Source organism: Lepidothrix coronata, unplaced genomic scaffold (assembly GCF_001604755.1).
Source record: "Lepidothrix coronata isolate B3197 unplaced genomic scaffold, Lepidothrix_coronata-1.0 Scaffold71, whole genome shotgun sequence".
Classification (NCBI taxonomy): domain Eukaryota; kingdom Metazoa; phylum Chordata; class Aves; order Passeriformes; family Pipridae; genus Lepidothrix; species Lepidothrix coronata.
Genome location: NW_016690251.1, coordinates 78,701 through 95,423, shown reverse-complemented (window position 1 = coordinate 95,423; position 16,723 = coordinate 78,701). Strand labels below are relative to the sequence as shown.

General features: G+C 51.4%; 2 protein-coding genes across 6 annotated transcripts; both read left to right on the top strand.

Moving 5' to 3' along the window:
- Positions 1-115: 115 nt before the first annotated feature.
- LOC108499257 (neuronal PAS domain-containing protein 4-like) lies at positions 116-4,424 on the top strand. 3 transcript variants are annotated; one of them, XR_001875478.1, is made up of 6 exons: positions 116-2,040; positions 2,594-2,760; positions 2,858-2,994; positions 3,169-3,274; positions 3,420-3,768; positions 3,920-3,963. XR_001875478.1 is itself a non-coding variant. In XM_017818911.1 (6 exons), the coding sequence occupies exons 1-6, from the start codon at positions 1,940-1,942 to the stop codon at positions 4,089-4,091; spliced, it is 930 nt and encodes a 309-aa protein (XP_017674400.1). In that variant the 5' UTR covers positions 116-1,939; the 3' UTR covers positions 4,092-4,424. The 3 variants fall into 3 exon arrangements, 2 of the variants coding, with proteins under 2 accessions (XP_017674400.1, XP_017674401.1); XM_017818911.1 differs by having other exon boundaries at positions 3,420-3,666; positions 3,920-4,424; XM_017818912.1 differs by having other exon boundaries at positions 3,420-3,596; positions 3,920-4,018.
- Positions 4,425-5,432: 1,008 nt separating this feature from the next.
- Positions 5,433-16,621, top strand: RRP36 (ribosomal RNA processing 36). Of its 3 annotated transcripts, none has more exons than XM_017818915.1 (7): positions 5,433-5,541; positions 10,372-10,510; positions 13,829-13,895; positions 14,688-14,792; positions 14,913-14,987; positions 15,086-15,203; positions 15,442-16,621. In XM_017818915.1, the coding sequence occupies exons 2-7, from the start codon at positions 10,383-10,385 to the stop codon at positions 15,579-15,581; spliced, it is 633 nt and encodes a 210-aa protein (XP_017674404.1). In that variant the 5' UTR covers positions 5,433-5,541; positions 10,372-10,382; the 3' UTR covers positions 15,582-16,621. The 3 variants fall into 3 exon arrangements, with proteins under 3 accessions (XP_017674404.1, XP_017674402.1, XP_017674403.1); XM_017818913.1 differs by lacking the exon at positions 5,433-5,541 and adding an exon at positions 5,789-5,984; XM_017818914.1 differs by lacking the exon at positions 5,433-5,541 and adding an exon at positions 6,037-6,112 and having other exon boundaries at positions 15,442-15,581.
- Positions 16,622-16,723: the final 102 nt, after the last annotated feature.

Below are 16,723 nucleotides of genomic sequence, written 5' to 3'. Positions count from 1 at the left end.
CATGGTTTCTGCTGCTGTGTGTGTCCTAGCAGGTGAACTGGGGGAGAGAGGGTGTGAGAGAGGAGAGACTGAACCAAGTGCTTTCCCCCAAAGCTGCAGGCCACTAGTGGCTTGTGGCAGCAGCAGGCTCTGGCTGTTGTGAGCCCTGGCTGAGGTGGCAGAAGGGAAGCTGGGCCCTCCACAGCAGCACTGCCCTGGTGTACCTGCCTCCTGCCCAGGGCTGTGCTGCCTTGCCAAGAGGACAGGGAAGAAAGTGGTGTACATCTCCTGGGCTGTGCTGCCTCAGAAAGGTGGATGCCCTGTTGCTTCCTGCTTCAGGGCTGGAGATGGAGTGGTGCCTGGGACAGTCTTCCCAGGTGGCACAGAGCACTGTGCTCAAGCCCCTTTCTGTGGACGTGTGGTGTCTGATGTGAAGAGGAGCTCCCATGGCAACTCTAGTGAGGCTAATGCAGGGACAGCATTAGCCTAGGGAAGCACTCAGGGTGTTTCTTGGGCAGCCAAGATGATTGCAGCCGCATGCCAGGAATGGGTGGCAGAGAGCCTAGGTTGTCTGCCCTGCCCTGAGGGCTGGCACACAGCCAGAGTCAAGTGCTGCTCATCCAGCAGCACAAGGTTGCGTGGGTGCCTGGGCTCCTTGACCTGCAGGGGGTGGCCAATGTGGGCACAATGGAGCAGTCTGGAGTGGCACAAGAGTGGTGAAAACCTGGTGGCAGGAGAACAGAAGGCACCTCAATTGTGACAAGAGCTTGTTCTTCATGCACTGGCAGCTCACCGTGGTGGGTGATTAGCATCAGTGGCAGCCTGGGGCCTGGAGGGAGACAGGTGTGCTGACAGTACATCTGGCTCAGGGAGAACAGCCCCAGCCTCGGCTCCTCCTTTGTGGTCCTTGGCACCTGCAGATTACTTGTGAGGGCTGGGTGGACATCTACTCTCTGTTGTGCAGCAGCTCTAACTCCTCAAATCAACTGCTTCAGCCACAGGCTCTCTCTCAAGCTGTGAAATGAAATAGTGATTTTTTGCCATGGCATCCCCTCTCCCAGCACTGAAGCACCAAGCTTACTGTCCTTGCAGGATGCCAGGCACCAGGAAACACCCACAGACCACACAGACTTGCTGGGCTGGGTAATGTGGTGCTGAGCAGAGGCTCTCCAAGGGTGCTCTCAATTCTGTCCATGAATGGCTGTCACTGGGGCTTGTCTGGGAAGAATCACAATCTCTACACCATCAAGTGGAGACAACAGGCCGTAGAAAGGCTCAGCACCCATGTCAGTTGCCTCTAGGAGAGCAAACCTTTGGTGGGGAAAAGGCCTCCCTGGGAAGAAAAGAATGGGGTCACCAACACCCCAATCTCCTTGAAGGGTTCTCTTGGGTTCAGGGGTGCTGTGGCCCTGACTCCCTCTGCCAGGACCCTGCTGCAGGCCTGAGCATGGGAAATTCTCACTGTCTTGGTTCAGATATCTTCAGTGCCTTTTTCTTGGCTTATCAGCTCCTTCTCACAGCACCCAGCTCACCAGTGATGCTGGAGAGCAGCTGCCAGGCAGGCAGACTAGACACAGAACCTTCTACTGGGGTGGCAGCAGCTGTGGGCCCGGAACTGGGCAGATGTATGCCATGCAGGGGGATCCCTGCTGTCTTCGTCACTGCCCCCTCCTGAGTGGCAGGTTTGCTTTAAAGACCCTGGCTTCCTTTTATTACTTCCCCTCTCAGATTGCAACTGGCTGCAAGGCTATTTTTAGCAGCCTGCCTTCTAAAAATAGCTCTGAGCTGTTTGGAGTTGCGTCACAAGAGGTAACTCTCTCCACGAGTGGCTTGGCCTCTGCACCCCAGGAGGATACAAAAGGAGGCCAGGAGCAGAGGGGTCAGCAGGTTCAGCCACAGCCAGAAGCGAAGGAGGCAGCAGTTCAGGCCTGCCAGCTTCAGGCATTACAGCACCAGCAGTATGACCATCTTCTGCAGCCACTGCCACCAGCCCCTGCAGACAGAGATGAGCTGCCTGCCCAGGAGGGGCAAGCAGGCGCCCAGGGCCTCAAGGCCATTCAGGTGAGCTCCCCCCCACCTCCCACTTTCAGGGCTGTGATGGCCTCTGAGAGCCCTGGGACAGGTCTGATGGCCCTTGCAAAAGGCTTACACCAGCCTGAGACAGTGGGGCTGTCAGCTGGCACATGGGGAGGAGGTGCAGGAGCTTGGTGGGGCAGAGGGATTTTGGGTAGTTGAAGAGGAAAGACATATCTGGTGGACTGGGGTGCACGTTCTGGCACTGGATGCAATTTCCATCCTTGCGGGGTTTGGTGGCGAGGTTGTGTCGCGTGGGCTCCTCACTAAAGCACAGGTCATTGTCCAACCTGGTCCCCAGCAGGACAGACACCAGCCACTCCAGCAGCATGTCCCCTTGGGTAGCCTTGAGCACCTCTGCCTGCACCCAGTGCACCAAAACAGCTACGCAAGGTTTGCTCTCCTAGAGGCAGCAGCTGGCATGGGTGCTGAGCATCTCCACTCCATATCCCCAAGCTCATAATTCTCCCCATAGCGACAGGTGGGGAATGCTGTCCCTTTCCCTCCCTGGATGCACCTCCCCAGATGGCTGGCTTTGCAGGTCAACCAAGAGTGCCTCCAAGGCTCGCCGGGACCAGATCAATGCAGAGCTGCAGGCATTGCGTTCCCTGCTGCCCATCTCCATGCAGGAGAAGGAGCGGCTCTCCTACCTCCACACCATGGCCCTGGTGTGCCTCCAGCTGCGGGGGGCTCAGCTGTTCCCTCCAGGTACCCATGGCACTGCTGTACCCCATACTATCTTACATCTGTGTGGGGCGCTGCTCCTGCTCCATCAAGACAGCACTTCACCCTGATCCCCCTGCAGGCTCAGCTCCTCCTGTGGAACCGGCCCTCGGCACAGAGCTACTCTCCCTGCTCCCAGGGTTTCTGCTTGTGCTGTCGGCCAGTGGAAAGCTGGTCTACGTCTCGGAGAACGTGGCTCAGGTCCTGGGCCTTTCCGTGGTAAGGCTTGCTCACTAGGCATTTGCAGTCACTGTCCTGGTGCCTTTATTGTGTGCACAGCACACTGCCCCAGCAGATGCTGGGTTGTGGCTCCAGTGGTCTGTGTGCCCATGGTGCCAGCCAAGGCTCACCAAAACAGGCACAGTTCTTGAGGAAAGCCCCCTCTTTTGTCAGGTGGAGCTGCTCGCCCAGGGGGACACGGTCTTTGACATCCTGGATGGGCAAGCATGTGAGGATGTGTACAAGAAGCTCCTCCTCGCCCAGAAGGAGCCTGGCAGGGGTAAGGGAGGCCTCTGCTGGCATCTTGCAGATGTTGCCATCTTGCTCTGGCCCTCAGTGGCTGTGATCAGAGATCCAGGGCCAGCCCTGCTGAGAGCAGAGCAGGGGAGCCTCTGACCCACTCGGAATGGTTTGTTTCTCTGCAGAAGTCACTTTTGTCAGTGAGATGTGCACGTCCAAGGCCTTCCGGCTGAAGCACGGAGGGAATCGGGTCGTGACAGTGTGTGGGCGCTTTGTGGTCCTGAGCTGGCCACCCTCCCCCTCCACCACAGCCTTCCTGGCCCTCTGCTCACCGGTCATGCAGTCGCCTGCAGATGGCGAAGGTGGTTCCCAGGATGACATATTCCAGAGCACGCACATCCTAGACATGACGTTTATTGATGTCACGGAGAGGTGAGGTGTGCCTGCTTGCACCAGAGCCCCAGCTGTACATCTCAGGCAGCAAGAATCATTTCCCTTCACCAAGCCTTGTATGGGATGCAGGCTAGATACTGTGTGAGCACTGAGACTCACAGACCTCTTCCCTCCTTTACAACTTATTTCTGTACCTCTGTTGTTTTGCTCTCCATCAAGCAGCTGCTGCTCCTTGCTGACAGGGTGCGGACCCTGTATGGCACTCAGTCCCCACTCCCCTTGTCTCCCCCAGTGTCACCTACCACCTTGGCTACCGCAGGGAGGAGCTAGTCGGTCAGTCCTGGTACAGCCTCCTGCACCCTGAGGATGCTGATCTGGCAGCTGCCCAGCACAGGGCCGTGGGTGAGTGTCGGGCCCAGGAACATGTGTACTGTCCTCTGGCTACATGGTCTGGCTGTGCCTGAAACATGTCTATCCAGGACAGGAGACACAAATCGAATTCAGTCCTGCCCAACTGAGACTCCCTGCTCCAAAAGGATGAGGCAGGGAATTGGTCACACACTGTCTATAAGGTCACAGGTAGCTTCCAAGCTTCGGAGGATTTGCCACAGTGGACAGAGGAGGGACAAGCCCCCTTGAGCTCCAGCTCTTTCGGGGGGCAGGACTCCTACGGTCTGACTCTGCTTCTGTGGCTTCTGTGGCGCTGGGGCCAGAGCAGTGACCGCCTGCAGACCTCATCGGGGCAGCCTAGGGGGTGTACAGGCGGCCTGCCGCCGCCTAACGCAGTCGCTTCCCTTGCCCGCAGCGCTCGGGGCCGGCGCCGGGCCCGCCTCGGGGACCGCGGTGCTGCGGGTGCTGCGCCGGGACCGCGCCTGGGCCTGGCTGCGAGTGTGGGCGAGGCGGGACGGCGGGGGCCGCTGCATCTCCTGCACCTGCACCTGCCTCAGGTGAGGGGGCTCCGGGGGGGTGGCGGGGACCGCCGCATCACCTGCCGCCCCTGACCCCTTGTCCCCGCAGGGAGGAGGAGGCGGCCCACCTGCGCTCCCGGCACCCCCGCGCCGCCGCCCCGCCGGCGGGCCCGGAGCTCAGCCGTCTCGCCGCGCAGCTCCGCGCCCTCGCCGACCGCCTCTCGCCGACCGCCTCTGCCCCCCCCGCGCCAAGACCCCCGCCCCTTCCCGAGGAAGGCGATGCCGATTCCTCTGACTGTCTTGGGAACTCTCTACTGAACCCTCCCCAGTTCCTCCCCTCTCCTTTTAACTGGGGAGCGGTGAGAAAATTGGATGCAACATTCCAAGTGTGCCCTCACAGGTCTCAAGTCTACAAAGACACTGACATCCCTTGGTGTGCTGACTGTATCTCTCCTAATGCAGGCCACTGTGTGTAACTCCATCTCCGTTCAGACAGTCACTGCTAAGGCCTTTGCAATTCAAGGCGATGGCAAACCCTCTACAGTTGGTGCTCGTGTTAGAAACCTTGGTCAGGCTGTGATACAATCCAGCATCAAGATGACTCAGTTCAGCAGTGCAGAGGGATCTCGATCTTGCACTTTACCATTTATTGACGAATTAGCTGGATATCACCAGAGTGCGTACGTGACCTATTCCTCACAAAGGAACGATTTTTGCTTAAAAATGACGCAAATAAAACCCGCTCCCCCACGTGACTCTCTGGTGTGCCCTGGTTCCGCTTCCGGGAGGGCGGGGCCGCGGGCGGGGGCGATGCGGCCGCACCGGGACCGGGCGGGACGGGGACGGGGACGAGTCGCCGCTGCCGCCGCCACGGAGGGCGAGGAAGATGCGGTCGCGGAGCAGCCGCTCGGGAGGCTGGAGGCGGCGGAGGGCGATGGCGACAGCGACGACGACGGTAGCCTCTCGGGGGACGAGGAGGCGGAGGCGGCGGGGCCCGGCGGGAGAGGTGAGGGGGGGCCCGGCGGCAGCACCTCCGGTACGGGCGGCGGCCTCAGCGCGCATCGGGGGGTCACGGCCGCCCGCTCAGTGGGAAATGAGTTGGCAAATGGCTTGGTCATATTTCATATTCCAAGTCCTGCATCCCTCCCTCACCTGCTCCGCTCAGAGGATGAGCTCGGGATCACAGCAGGGTGTGCGCTGGAGATGCGTGAGCGGTCCCTGGAACAAAAACCGTGTAGGGGCCTCTTCCCCGTAGTCGCCTTCCCCGTATGTGGAATCACAGAACTGTAGAGTGGTTTGGGTTGGAAGGGACCTTAAAGATCATCCACTTCCAGCCCCCCTGTTGTGGGCAGGGACACCTTCTACCGTGGAAGATCTCACACATCTCCAGGACAATTGCTCTGTGCAAATTCAGACGCGGAGGAGCTGCAGAGGTCCTCGCCAGGACAGGTGGAGTGGGAGAACCGGGCGGTGCGTGGCTGTGGGCACGGCTTGGGCTGAGGTTCAGGGTGTGCAGATGGTGGTTCTCATCCACAGTGGTGAGCACAGTGTGGTTTCCTCATCTCAAAATGATCCAGGTGAGAACGAAAACCTTACGAAAAGTACAGCAAAGGCCCTTAAACAAAACTGAGGTGTCAAACACATGAGGTGATGCAGGTGTGAGGAGTCACTGATTGTCTTGTGAAAGGGTTCTCCGTGGTGTGTCTGAGTGGGGCCAAGGGGGGAGGCACATCTCTAAAGGTGGACTTTTGGGACTGGCAAGGTGTCCCACTATCTGTTTTAGTCATTTTGGTTTTCTCTGGTGAGGAAATGGTGAGCTTTAGCAAAGCTCAGAGAGAGGACCACTGACAGGCACCCTTTCCTTTCCACAGCTGGATGTGAATGGGAACAGTAGTTTTACTTTTGACATCTGTTGGAGGGCTCTGTAATCTTTAGTCTGGAGCAAAAGGAGTTATATTTGAGTCCAGCACTAATTTTGTTTCAGCAGGGAACAACTGGGCAGATATCAGCCATTTCTTAGGCCATCTGTTCTTGCATCCTGGACGCTCTGATGTGCTCAGCTGGTCGTATAGCCCTCTACAGGCTGAGAAAGGCATAAGGTGTCCATGTGTCACAGGAGTCTGTGGAAGGATAGGAAACACGAGGAGGCTGTGCTCCTGAGCAGGAAATGTCCCTGTTATCAGTAGGTAACAGTAGCGTATCAAGAGGTGCAAAAAAGAGGAAATAATCCACAAAATAATGGATGAAGGGAAAAAATGAAATAGACTACAGAGACAGAACAGAAAAGGTAAGTTATATTCTAGGGGGAAAAATGAATGAAAAAATGGGGAAATTAGGGCCTCAAGAAATAATGCAAGAAACAAGGGAAATAAACTAATCCTGTGTTTTTAACTGGGGCCTTTTCACACACACAGTTGCCAATTCTGCTGCCCAGCAGTGAACATCTGCTAGGACCATTCACTTCTACCCCAAAACATGTTTATTATGTCCAGTGATGTTTTGATGAATGTGAGTGGCTAATTCAATCTCCTACAAATAGGGTGTATTTCTTGGACTGATACTACTGTGTGGAAATCATCCCCATTAGGTTTTGGGTAGTCAAGTCTGGTCACCTGTACCAGTATTGAAATATTTTATCAGTGGAAGCTCTGCATGCCTTTGCTTTCTCTGGTTTATACCAAATCTCTTTTCTAATCCTTTGCATCTTTTTATATGGTGTCTTTGTCTTGTTTTTAGTGACATCTTGTAAGCCTTTGCTATTTAAACAGTATTGTTTTGGAATTGCAGCTAAGTGGAGTATTGTAGTGCAAGTGATGGCGTCTTGTCTGTCTTCAACCTGTGTTAAGAGTATCTTCCACATCATTATGGTCTTAAGCTCTGCCAGGGGAGATTTAGGTTAGATATTAGGGAGAAATTCTTTACAGAGAGGGTCATCAGGCATTGGAATGGGCTGCCCAGGGAAGTGGTGGATTCTCCATCCCTGGAGGTTTTTAAGATGAGACTGGATGTGGCACTTAGTGCCATGGTCTAGTAACCACGGTGGTAGTGATCAAGGGTTGGACTTGATGATCTCAGAGGTCCTTTCCAACCCGGCTGATTCTATGATTCTGTTCTATGATTCTTCCTTTCCTTTAATGCTTTCTTTGCCCTTTTCACTAGTCCACTTGTCTTTCATTTGTGTGCCCAGTGATGCTTTGAGTGATACTTAAATATTGCCGTATGTAGAGGTTAATTGCTTTGTCCTCCAGTAACTTGTATAATTAGCACAGATTTTTCCTGAATTTGAGCAGTGTGGCAGCAGATTCTCTTGTCCATGAATTTGTTGGTTTTCTTGTGTCTCTGTGAACCCCAATAGCGAGATTAATGTAAATTGCTGAGGTGCATGGCACTCTGCTCATGCCTGAGTGCAGGCACAGCTCATTGGTCTGAAGGGGATTTCACATTCTGGGCAGGCAGTAAGCGATTGTACACAAGTGACAAGAGAAAAGGTGGAGACCAGGAAGGGCAATGGTGCTGTCATCGCTAAGAAGGCAGGGGCAAGGGTGTTTGCAGGAGTCCAAGCGAGAGAGGATGTCAAATTGCAGTAAGGTAAGGGGGAAGGGTGTTTTGGGGAAGTAGTGTAATGAAATCATGCTGTATTCGCATTTCTTTTGTCCCTTGTGTGGCAGACTGGATGTGCAGTGTTCCCTTAGCCTGCTTCATAGGACTAAGGACATCGACAGAGCAGAGTTCATGAGTGTTCAGAACAAGCAAAAAGAAAACATTTCCTGAGGCAACACATGGCTGTGCCCATTAGGTTTTCTGAATGATGAGAGTAGTTTCTGAAACAGAAGGTCTTAGTTATTGCCAGGATGAGAGTGACTGGGATAAATAAATAGTAAGTCCATGCTCTGAGCCAATGTGACTGACCTCATGTTGCTTCCTGAATTTGGCAAAGCACACAGAAACCTTGCTCTTGGGGCAGTGTTTTGGGTTTGCGTGGCAAGGGTTTGGTAGTGAGTGGGCTACAAGGATGCCGGAAGCTTCTCACATGTCCCATTAGCTCAGCTGTGGCCAGGGGCTTTTATAAGCAACAGTGGTAGCACCTCTGTGGTAACATCTAAGAAGGGGAAAAGCCCTGCTGCTGATCAGCAACTGGTAGAAAGGAGTGAGAGAAAGAGCCCTGCAGACACCAAAATCAGTGAAGAAGGAGAGGGAGGAGGTGCTTCAGGTGGCTGGGCAGAGATACCCCTGCAGCCTGTGGTGCAGCCCATGGTGAGGCAGCTGTGCCTCTGCAGCCCATGGAGGACCCCGCACTGAAGTGAGTGAATGTGCCACCATGAGAAGCTGGAGCAGGTTTGCTGGCAGGACTTGTGACCCCATGGGGGACCCACACTGGAGCAGCCTGTTCCTGAAGGACTCCACTCTGTGGAAAGGGACCCACACTGGAGCAGTTTGTGAGGAACTGTGTCCCAATCTGTTTGTTTTGCTCATGTGACGGTAATTGGTGAGTGATTTCTCCTGGCTTTATGTCAACCCGTGAGCCTTTGTTGTATTTTCTCTTCCCTGTCTAGCAGAGGAGAGGAGTGATAGAGCAGCTTGGTGGGCACTTGGCACCCAGCCAAGGCCAATGTACCACAGACAGGATATGATTGTTCCTGCTGGGCCACAGTTGGGGTGTTCTGTGACAAATGCATTAGTATCACAGAGGCTTAGAAAGGCCATGTGCCTGTCACTGCTCAGAGGTGTTGAGCAGGCAAACACCACCCAAGTCAATTTGCCAAGGCTTTACCTTTTAGAAGTGAGCCAGTACAAACACCTTCTTACCCCTACGAGAGAACAGAATGAGCGTATCCAAGTGCTGACTTAAAAAGTGTTTCAGTTGTTAGTTCTGAACACCCAGCGGTGTAAATCCAGAAAGAATCATTTTTACATTCTGTTATAAGAAGTGTTAAAGGTTACTGACACTGAGGGATATTAAAGAAACATATCAACAGACAATTCCAGCAGAATATTGTGCATTCATTACCACCATGGGTAGAATTAGTTTTGCTGTTTCCTGTGTTGTCAGCAGTCAGAGAAGAGAAGGAACATTTTATGAAACACAGGATGTAAATAATGTTCTGGGGAGCTCACAGCAAGGTTAGGATATGAAACTGCTTTTTGGTGTTGTGGGTTTTTTTCTTCCCCAGTGAATCAGGCTATAAACTGTTTCTGTTGGCAGTGAGTGGTGAAGGTTGAATGTCTAGATTTCAGTAGTTCACAGGCCCCTGGTGTGTTGAGGAGGGTCTGCTGTGGGAGCTGCTCCACTGCTGACTGAGCAGAGCAATGGCAGATGTGCAGCGGGGAGTTTGTCTCCAAATCTTAACAGATTGAATAGCCCATGTGGTTTTCTTTCACCTCTTGGCTGGTTTTGTGCTGTGAGAGGTGTGATGATGCCCATTTAAAGGCAATGGAACAACAGTCTGTTGAAGTGGGAGAGTTGGGACTGAGAGGTGGCCAGAATTTGCAATGCAGCCAAAGTATAACCCAGTGCAGAGCTCATACTGCTCTTTGTACCAGGTAGAACCTTTGTACTGCTCTTTTCTGTGCTATTGAGTGGAGAGAGAAGCAAAGACACATTGGGGTGAGGGGGAGACTATTCCAGTGGTAAAGACTGAAGTGATTAATGAGAGAGGAATCAAAGGCTGAGAGACGCAGAGGCTTCTTTCTGCCATGCAGTTGTACAGTTGTACAGTTGTACTACTGTGCTTGTGTCACTGTCTCAGGCTCTGAGACATCCCTGTTGGAGGAATTTGGGAGTGAGAAGTGCCTTGAGAAGCTGTTCAGTTTAGGTGTGTCCTGTGCTCTCTTCCAGATCAGTCTGACATGTCTTTCGAGGAACTACTGCAGATGCAGAGCGATGCAAGAGCAAGAGTGTGCAAACAGATGACCAGTGGAAAGAAAACTTCAAAACCTACCAAAGCTATGGTGAAGCAGCAACAAGGCAAAAAGGGGTAAAGAGGCATTTTTTTTGATCAGAAAAATATGCATGTGTGCTCTCTGCCTCCAGAAATTACACTGGGAACTCCTCACAGTGCTGGTGTTGCCTTGGAGCTGGCATAGATCTCCTTTAATGTACTAGACAATAATGCCTGTTACTATAGTGTTTCATTTGGGAATGGTCTGGTGCTGTTTTCAGAGCTCTTAATATCCTATCCTGTTCAAATCCCCAGCAGCCACCTGTTACTTGATAGTTAAATTGGCACTCAATGCCTTTATACCCTCTGTGTTAAAGCACTTGTCACCCTCAGCATGGTGTGCTTTTCAAACTGTATGATAGTGTCCACTGTGACCTGAAATAGTTACCCTGCTGGTTTCTAAACCCCTTCCAGCTTATCAGCATCTTCTGCCTGGCTCCACTGGCTGGAGTTACAGTCACAGGCAATTTCATTCATCCTGCTGTTGTCTTATCTGTGGCTTGTCTGTGTTCATTTTCCCTTTTTCCCCTCTCTACAGAGGGAGAACATTACAGACTTTTCCTGTATTTGGCACAACAAAAACTATCAGATCTTTTTACAGTTCTCCACAGACCCCCACTAGTAACAGCAATACTCTTACCCTTTATTTGCAGTATTTAGCTAATTTTCAGTCCTCAGAGTTGCATCCAAGTGATTTGAACAGGTTTCCTCTGTTACACTAGCGCTCCCTAATTTGTTTCTGAATCTCTGCTTAATACATGTTTCTCCTGCCCTAAACAGTTGATTAGAATAATGTTTTTGTTTTTCCTTTTACCCAGGGTTCTGGGGGATTTTGTGTAGTGCAGCATCTTCACATAGTGTCTCTAATTTCTGTCACACAGTTTGCATAATTCTGCTTTTATTTAATTCCCCTAATCCTTTAAGCGATGTATTGCTGTTAAATCCCACATGGTGTTTCTCTTGTGTTTTTGTTATGGAAGTGAGTTTCTTAAAGAAAGGACATCAAGGAAATCCCCTGGCACTTAGCTGGCTTCAGCAGTGCTGTATCAAGCTGACTCCAGAGCATTGTACAGGGGTGTAGCCACATCAGCGGACATGGAAATACACTGAATGCTGCTCTAAGAGGGATTTGGAAAACTTACTCCTGGGCGGTTATGTTCCTGCCCTGATGTTACTTGTGGCTGACTGTGGGTGCAATGCCCACGCTGTGGGTGCTCTCAGCAGGTTTTTCATGTTTCTGGTACCTTACCTGACAAATCACAGGACACAGCATCCAAGTAATACAGGGAGAGTAATACCCTGTTCTGCCACCTTATACCATCCCCCTCATATACCTGAAGCATCAAGCTCTAAGGCCTGTGTTGCAAGGAAAACTTTTTCCCTTAATTGATTGTCACTGTAATCCTCACAATCCTGATTCATTGTGAAGTCTCTTTTGGGATATGTACCACACGCTGTGCAGCCCGTTATCCTGGGGCTGACCTTTTTCTTACTGGTGTTACAGCGTGCTTTCTTGCTGAGCCTGGCCTGTCTTTGTAACTTCCAGGTCAGTGCAGAAATTCCCTACTTTGGCATCCATGAGTGCTGAGGGAGCTGGCAGATGTTATTGCTCACCCACTCTTCATCATCTTTGAAAGGGCATGGAGAGTAGGAGAGGTGCAAGAGGTCTGAAGGAAAGCCAGTGTCAGAAAGGGCAAGAAGGGAGGACTCGGAAAACTACAGACCAGTAAGCCTCACCTCCATCCTTGGAAACGTGATGGAGAGTCTCATTCTGGAGGTCATCTCTAAGCATGTGGAAGGTTTCTGGGAGTAGTCTGTATGGATTCACCAAGGGGAAATCTTGCTTGACCAATCTGATATCCTTCTGTGATGGCATGACTGGCTGGGTGACTGAGGTGAGAGCAGTGGATGTTGTCTACCTTGACTTCAGCAAGACTTTTGACACTGTCTTCCCTAACATCCTCATAGGGAAGCTCAGGAAGTGTGGATTAGATGAGTGGATGGTGAGGTGGATTGAGAACCAGCTGAATGGCAGAGCTCAAGAGAGTCGTGATCAGAGATGCAATAGACTAGTTGGAGGCCTGTCGCTAGTGGTGTCCGTGGGGGTCAGTACTGGGTCCAGCATTGTTCAATTTATTCATCAGCGACCTGGATGAAGGGACAGAGTGTCCCTCAGCAAGCTTGCTGACAACACAAAGCTGGGAGGAGTGGCTGGTACACCAGAGGGCTGTGCTGCCATTCTGCAAGAACTGGACAGGCTGGAGAGTTGGACAGAGAAGAACTGCCTGAAGTTCAACAAAGACAAGTGCAGGGTCCTGCACCTGGGGAGGAATAAGCCCAAGCACCAGTAGATGCTGGAGGCCGTCTTGCTTGAATGCCGCTCTGTGGAGAAGGACCTGGGGGTCCTGGTGACAACAAGCTGTTCATGAGCCAGCAGTGTGCCCTTGTGACCAGCAAGGCCAATGGTATCCTGGGGTGCATTAGGAAGAGCCTTGCTAGCAGGACAAAGGAGGTGATCCTGCCCCGCTAGTCAGCCTTGGTCAGGCCACATTAGGAGTGCTGTGTCCAGTTCTGGGCTCCTCAGGACAGGGGAGACAACAGAGCTATTGGAGTGGGTCCAGCGGAGGGCAAAAAAAATGACTGGAGCATCTTTCTTTTGAGGACAGATTGAGGGAGATGGGCCTGTTCAGCCTCGAGAAGAGATGACTGAGAGGGGACCTTATCAATGCTTACTTATCAATGTTAAGGTCAGGGGTCGAGGGGATGGGGCTAAGCTCTTTTCAGTGGTGCCCAGCAACAGGACAAGGGGTAACAGGCACAATCTGAAACACAGGGAGTTCCATGTGAGTATGAGGGAAGACTTTACTGTGAGAGTGGCTGAGCACTGGAACAGGCTGCCCAGTGAGGTTGTGGAGTCTCTGTCTCTGCACATATTCAAAATCCACCTGGATGCAATCCTGTGCAACCTTGTCTAGGTTAACCTGCTTTAGTAGAGTGGTGGTCTCTAGGTGATCACCAAAGGTCCCTTCCACCCCCAGCCATTCTGTGACTATGAGAGAAATAATCGAGTACAGCACATCTACTGATGCAGGTGGTAAGTTTTCACTTGATACAGTGGGGCTGTTACAAGTTCTGTGTAGGGTTGGTTTAACTACACATTTATACATTTGGTTGCCTTAGCCTTCTGTGGCTCAACTGAATCACCTCTTTGCTCTCTGCAGGTATAGGGAGGATTGAGTTGGGAGAGTCTGTTGTGCAGTAATGTTCTTCTGAGGGTTTGACTAACTCCCGAAATATTAGCCTGGGCCTCATTCTGACATCTGCTCCTCTTAAATACATTTCTCTCTTTTTCAGGCCATTGGAGATGTCTGCCAAGAAGCCTGTGCCTTTTCTGCGACAAGTCGTCTCTGTTAGAAAGAAGGTGGGTGGTCCCCCTCCCCAGTTCAGGAACTGACTTCCCACAGCAATGCTGGTAATTGGGCTGCTGCAGATGGCAGCGGCTGTTTCTAGAGAACAGGGGTGGTCTACTGGTGAGTGCAGACAGTGATAGTGTTTCCCTGGGGAGAAGAAGGGAGGATGGGTGCAGGAGCAGCTGCAGGTGAACTTCAGTGTTTGTGTCCAAAGTGTTTCTAGAAGATGTAATGACTCCCACCAATGACAATTTCACTGCAAGCCACAGTCACTGTTCAGTACTAATCCCAGAAGTTCAAATGTCCATCTACTTTCTAATCTGAATGTAACTTTGACTTGTTATTGCTGGATCATCTGAATATGTTGATTTCTGCAGTTAGAGATCTCTTTTTATCTCTCCCTTTTTTATGACCTGACCCAGTTAATCTGTGAAAGTCTAGATAGGTTTGAGTTCCCAAATCCATCACCTTGACAACACATATTAAGCAAGCTCTTGGTCTGGGAATTCCAAGTGTTTGGAGGTAGCACTCCTGCTCCTGTTCCTTGAATTGGATACTCCTGGGTGTAGACTTGCATATGGAAATGTCTGTTGTTTGGTAGACTGGATGCAGGCTTGCTTTTGTGAGGGACTGCCACCTTAATCATCGCACTCAGTCTTTGCCAAATGCAGATGTTTCAATGGTGGGTGTGTAATATTGCTGGTGAAAAAAATGGCAAGGTCTGATCTGTGAAAGGAGAGTAAGCAGGCTATTAATAGGATAATCCTGGCTACAGCTCTTGCCTTTGCCTTCCTTGCCATCAGGTCCACAGAGACCCTCGATTTGATGACTTGTCTGGAGAGTATAAGCCTGAAATATTTATGAAGACGTACAGCTTCCTGGACAGCATCAAGAAGCAGGAGAAGGAGGTGATGCTCTGTGCCTGTCCTTGCCTGGAAGAACCTTGCTTGGCAGGGGCTACTTCTTCCAAGGCTTTTCACAGTGGAGGTGACAGACAGGCAGTCATGCAGCTTTCTGCTCTCTTTTAGATGGTTCAAAAGCAGCTGAAGAAATGCCGGAACATGGAGCAGAAGGAGAAACTTCAGCAGCTTCTGAACCGTATGGTGAGTTCAGCACATCGTCTCTCTGTGAGTCACTGGAAGAGAGGATGTGTGACCTGAGGTCTGCCTCGATGCTGACACAGGCCATCTTTTTTGTACAGACACAGCAAGAACAGGCACAGAAAAAACAGCAGAAGCTGAGGGAGAGAGAGCTGTCTTTGAAGAGACAACAGAGGGAATTGGCCAAGCAGGGAAAGAAACCCTTTTTCCTAAAGAAATGTAAGTATTCAGTGTGAACATGCTGCAGGAAGACCTAGAGGGAGTACTGCTGACAGGAATTCAAGCACTTGTAGTGAGGTGTCCATACTATTCCACAGAGCCATGGAGGGATTTTTCTAGTACTGGTGCTCAATGGGCAAACTAAGCCTGGGAGCCAGGGAGGGAGAGGTGAGGACGGGCTGGTCTGTAGATGTGTTTTGGGCTTCGATTTAAAACTTTGCTTCCCTCTCCTCTACAGCTGAGAAGCGGAAATTGGAGCTAGCTGAGAAGTATGCAGAGCTGAAGAGGAGTGGAAAGCTGGAGAGCTTCCTGAGCAAGAAGAGGAAGAGAAATGCCATCAAAGACAAGCGCAGTCTACCCTCACAGAAGAACTTGTGACGTTGGACAGATGTGCTGTTGTCTGGCACTGGGACTCATTCTGCCTTAGCCAGGCCTGGAAGATGGCTATCCTTCTTCCCAATATCTGCCTTCCACTGCACAGTGATGCTGTAAGGCAGCAGAGCAGAGGCTGAACTGAAGGAAATAGTGAGGTTTTTGTAGCTGAAATATCCTCTTAACTTGTGGTTTAGACCATGGGTGGTGACAGTGTGTCGTGCAGATGCTTACAGTGTTGACAGCTGTTTTTGTCCTTGCACCTGCTCATTTCTAACTCTAGCAAGGAAAGCATGAGTCCTGCCCTGCATTGCTGGCTCTACTCCAGGTTTTCTCAGACTTCCACTGAGGTGGAAAAGGACCTGTTCAAAGCAGGGCTGGCAATGACTTCAGACCAGGTTGCCATGGGATGCATTGGTGGGGTCTGTTAATGTCCCAGGAGAGATGCCACCACCTCTCCTGGCGTCTGCTCTACTGCCTCAGGTTCTCAAGATGGAACTTTTTGTTCCCTCATCCAGGAAACCTGCCTGGTGCTATCCATATCATTGTCTTGTTCTCATCGAAGTGCCCAGCTGTCTTTCAGTAGCCTTGTCACAGGTCTGAGGGGTGGGTGGAAAAGAGGGGCTGTAAGGTCTCTGCAAAGTCTGTTCTTCTTAAGGGTCAATAAACCCTGTTCCCTCAGTCTTTCCTTGCAGTGCTTCAGCCTCTGACGACTTTCACATACTGCACTGGAGTCAGCCCAGACAACCATCTGTCTTTTGGTGGCCCAGCCTGGATGCAGTATCTGGATGTAGTCTCACAAGGGCTGAGTAAAGGGAAGAGGATCACACTGCTCTGCATGGGCTGCACCTAGTGATGCAGACCCAGCTGTGGCTAGCCTTCCTCTGTCACAGGGCATGCTGCTGACTGCTCAGCTACTGCTACTCCTGATCTCTCCTTCAGAGCAGCTTGGCCTCTCTCCTTGGCTTCTCATGGTTGTCTCCACAGGGCTGTTAGTGCTTCTGGGAAGCTGATCCTGTATGAAATAAAATACTGGTTTTCCTTTATTCCCAGTGTCGTTGCTGTTACAGTCAAAAGTGTTTGAACTTAGGGGAGTTAATGCCTCTCTCCAATATTATGTTTGAACACCAGCTCTCTTGTTTCTCCTT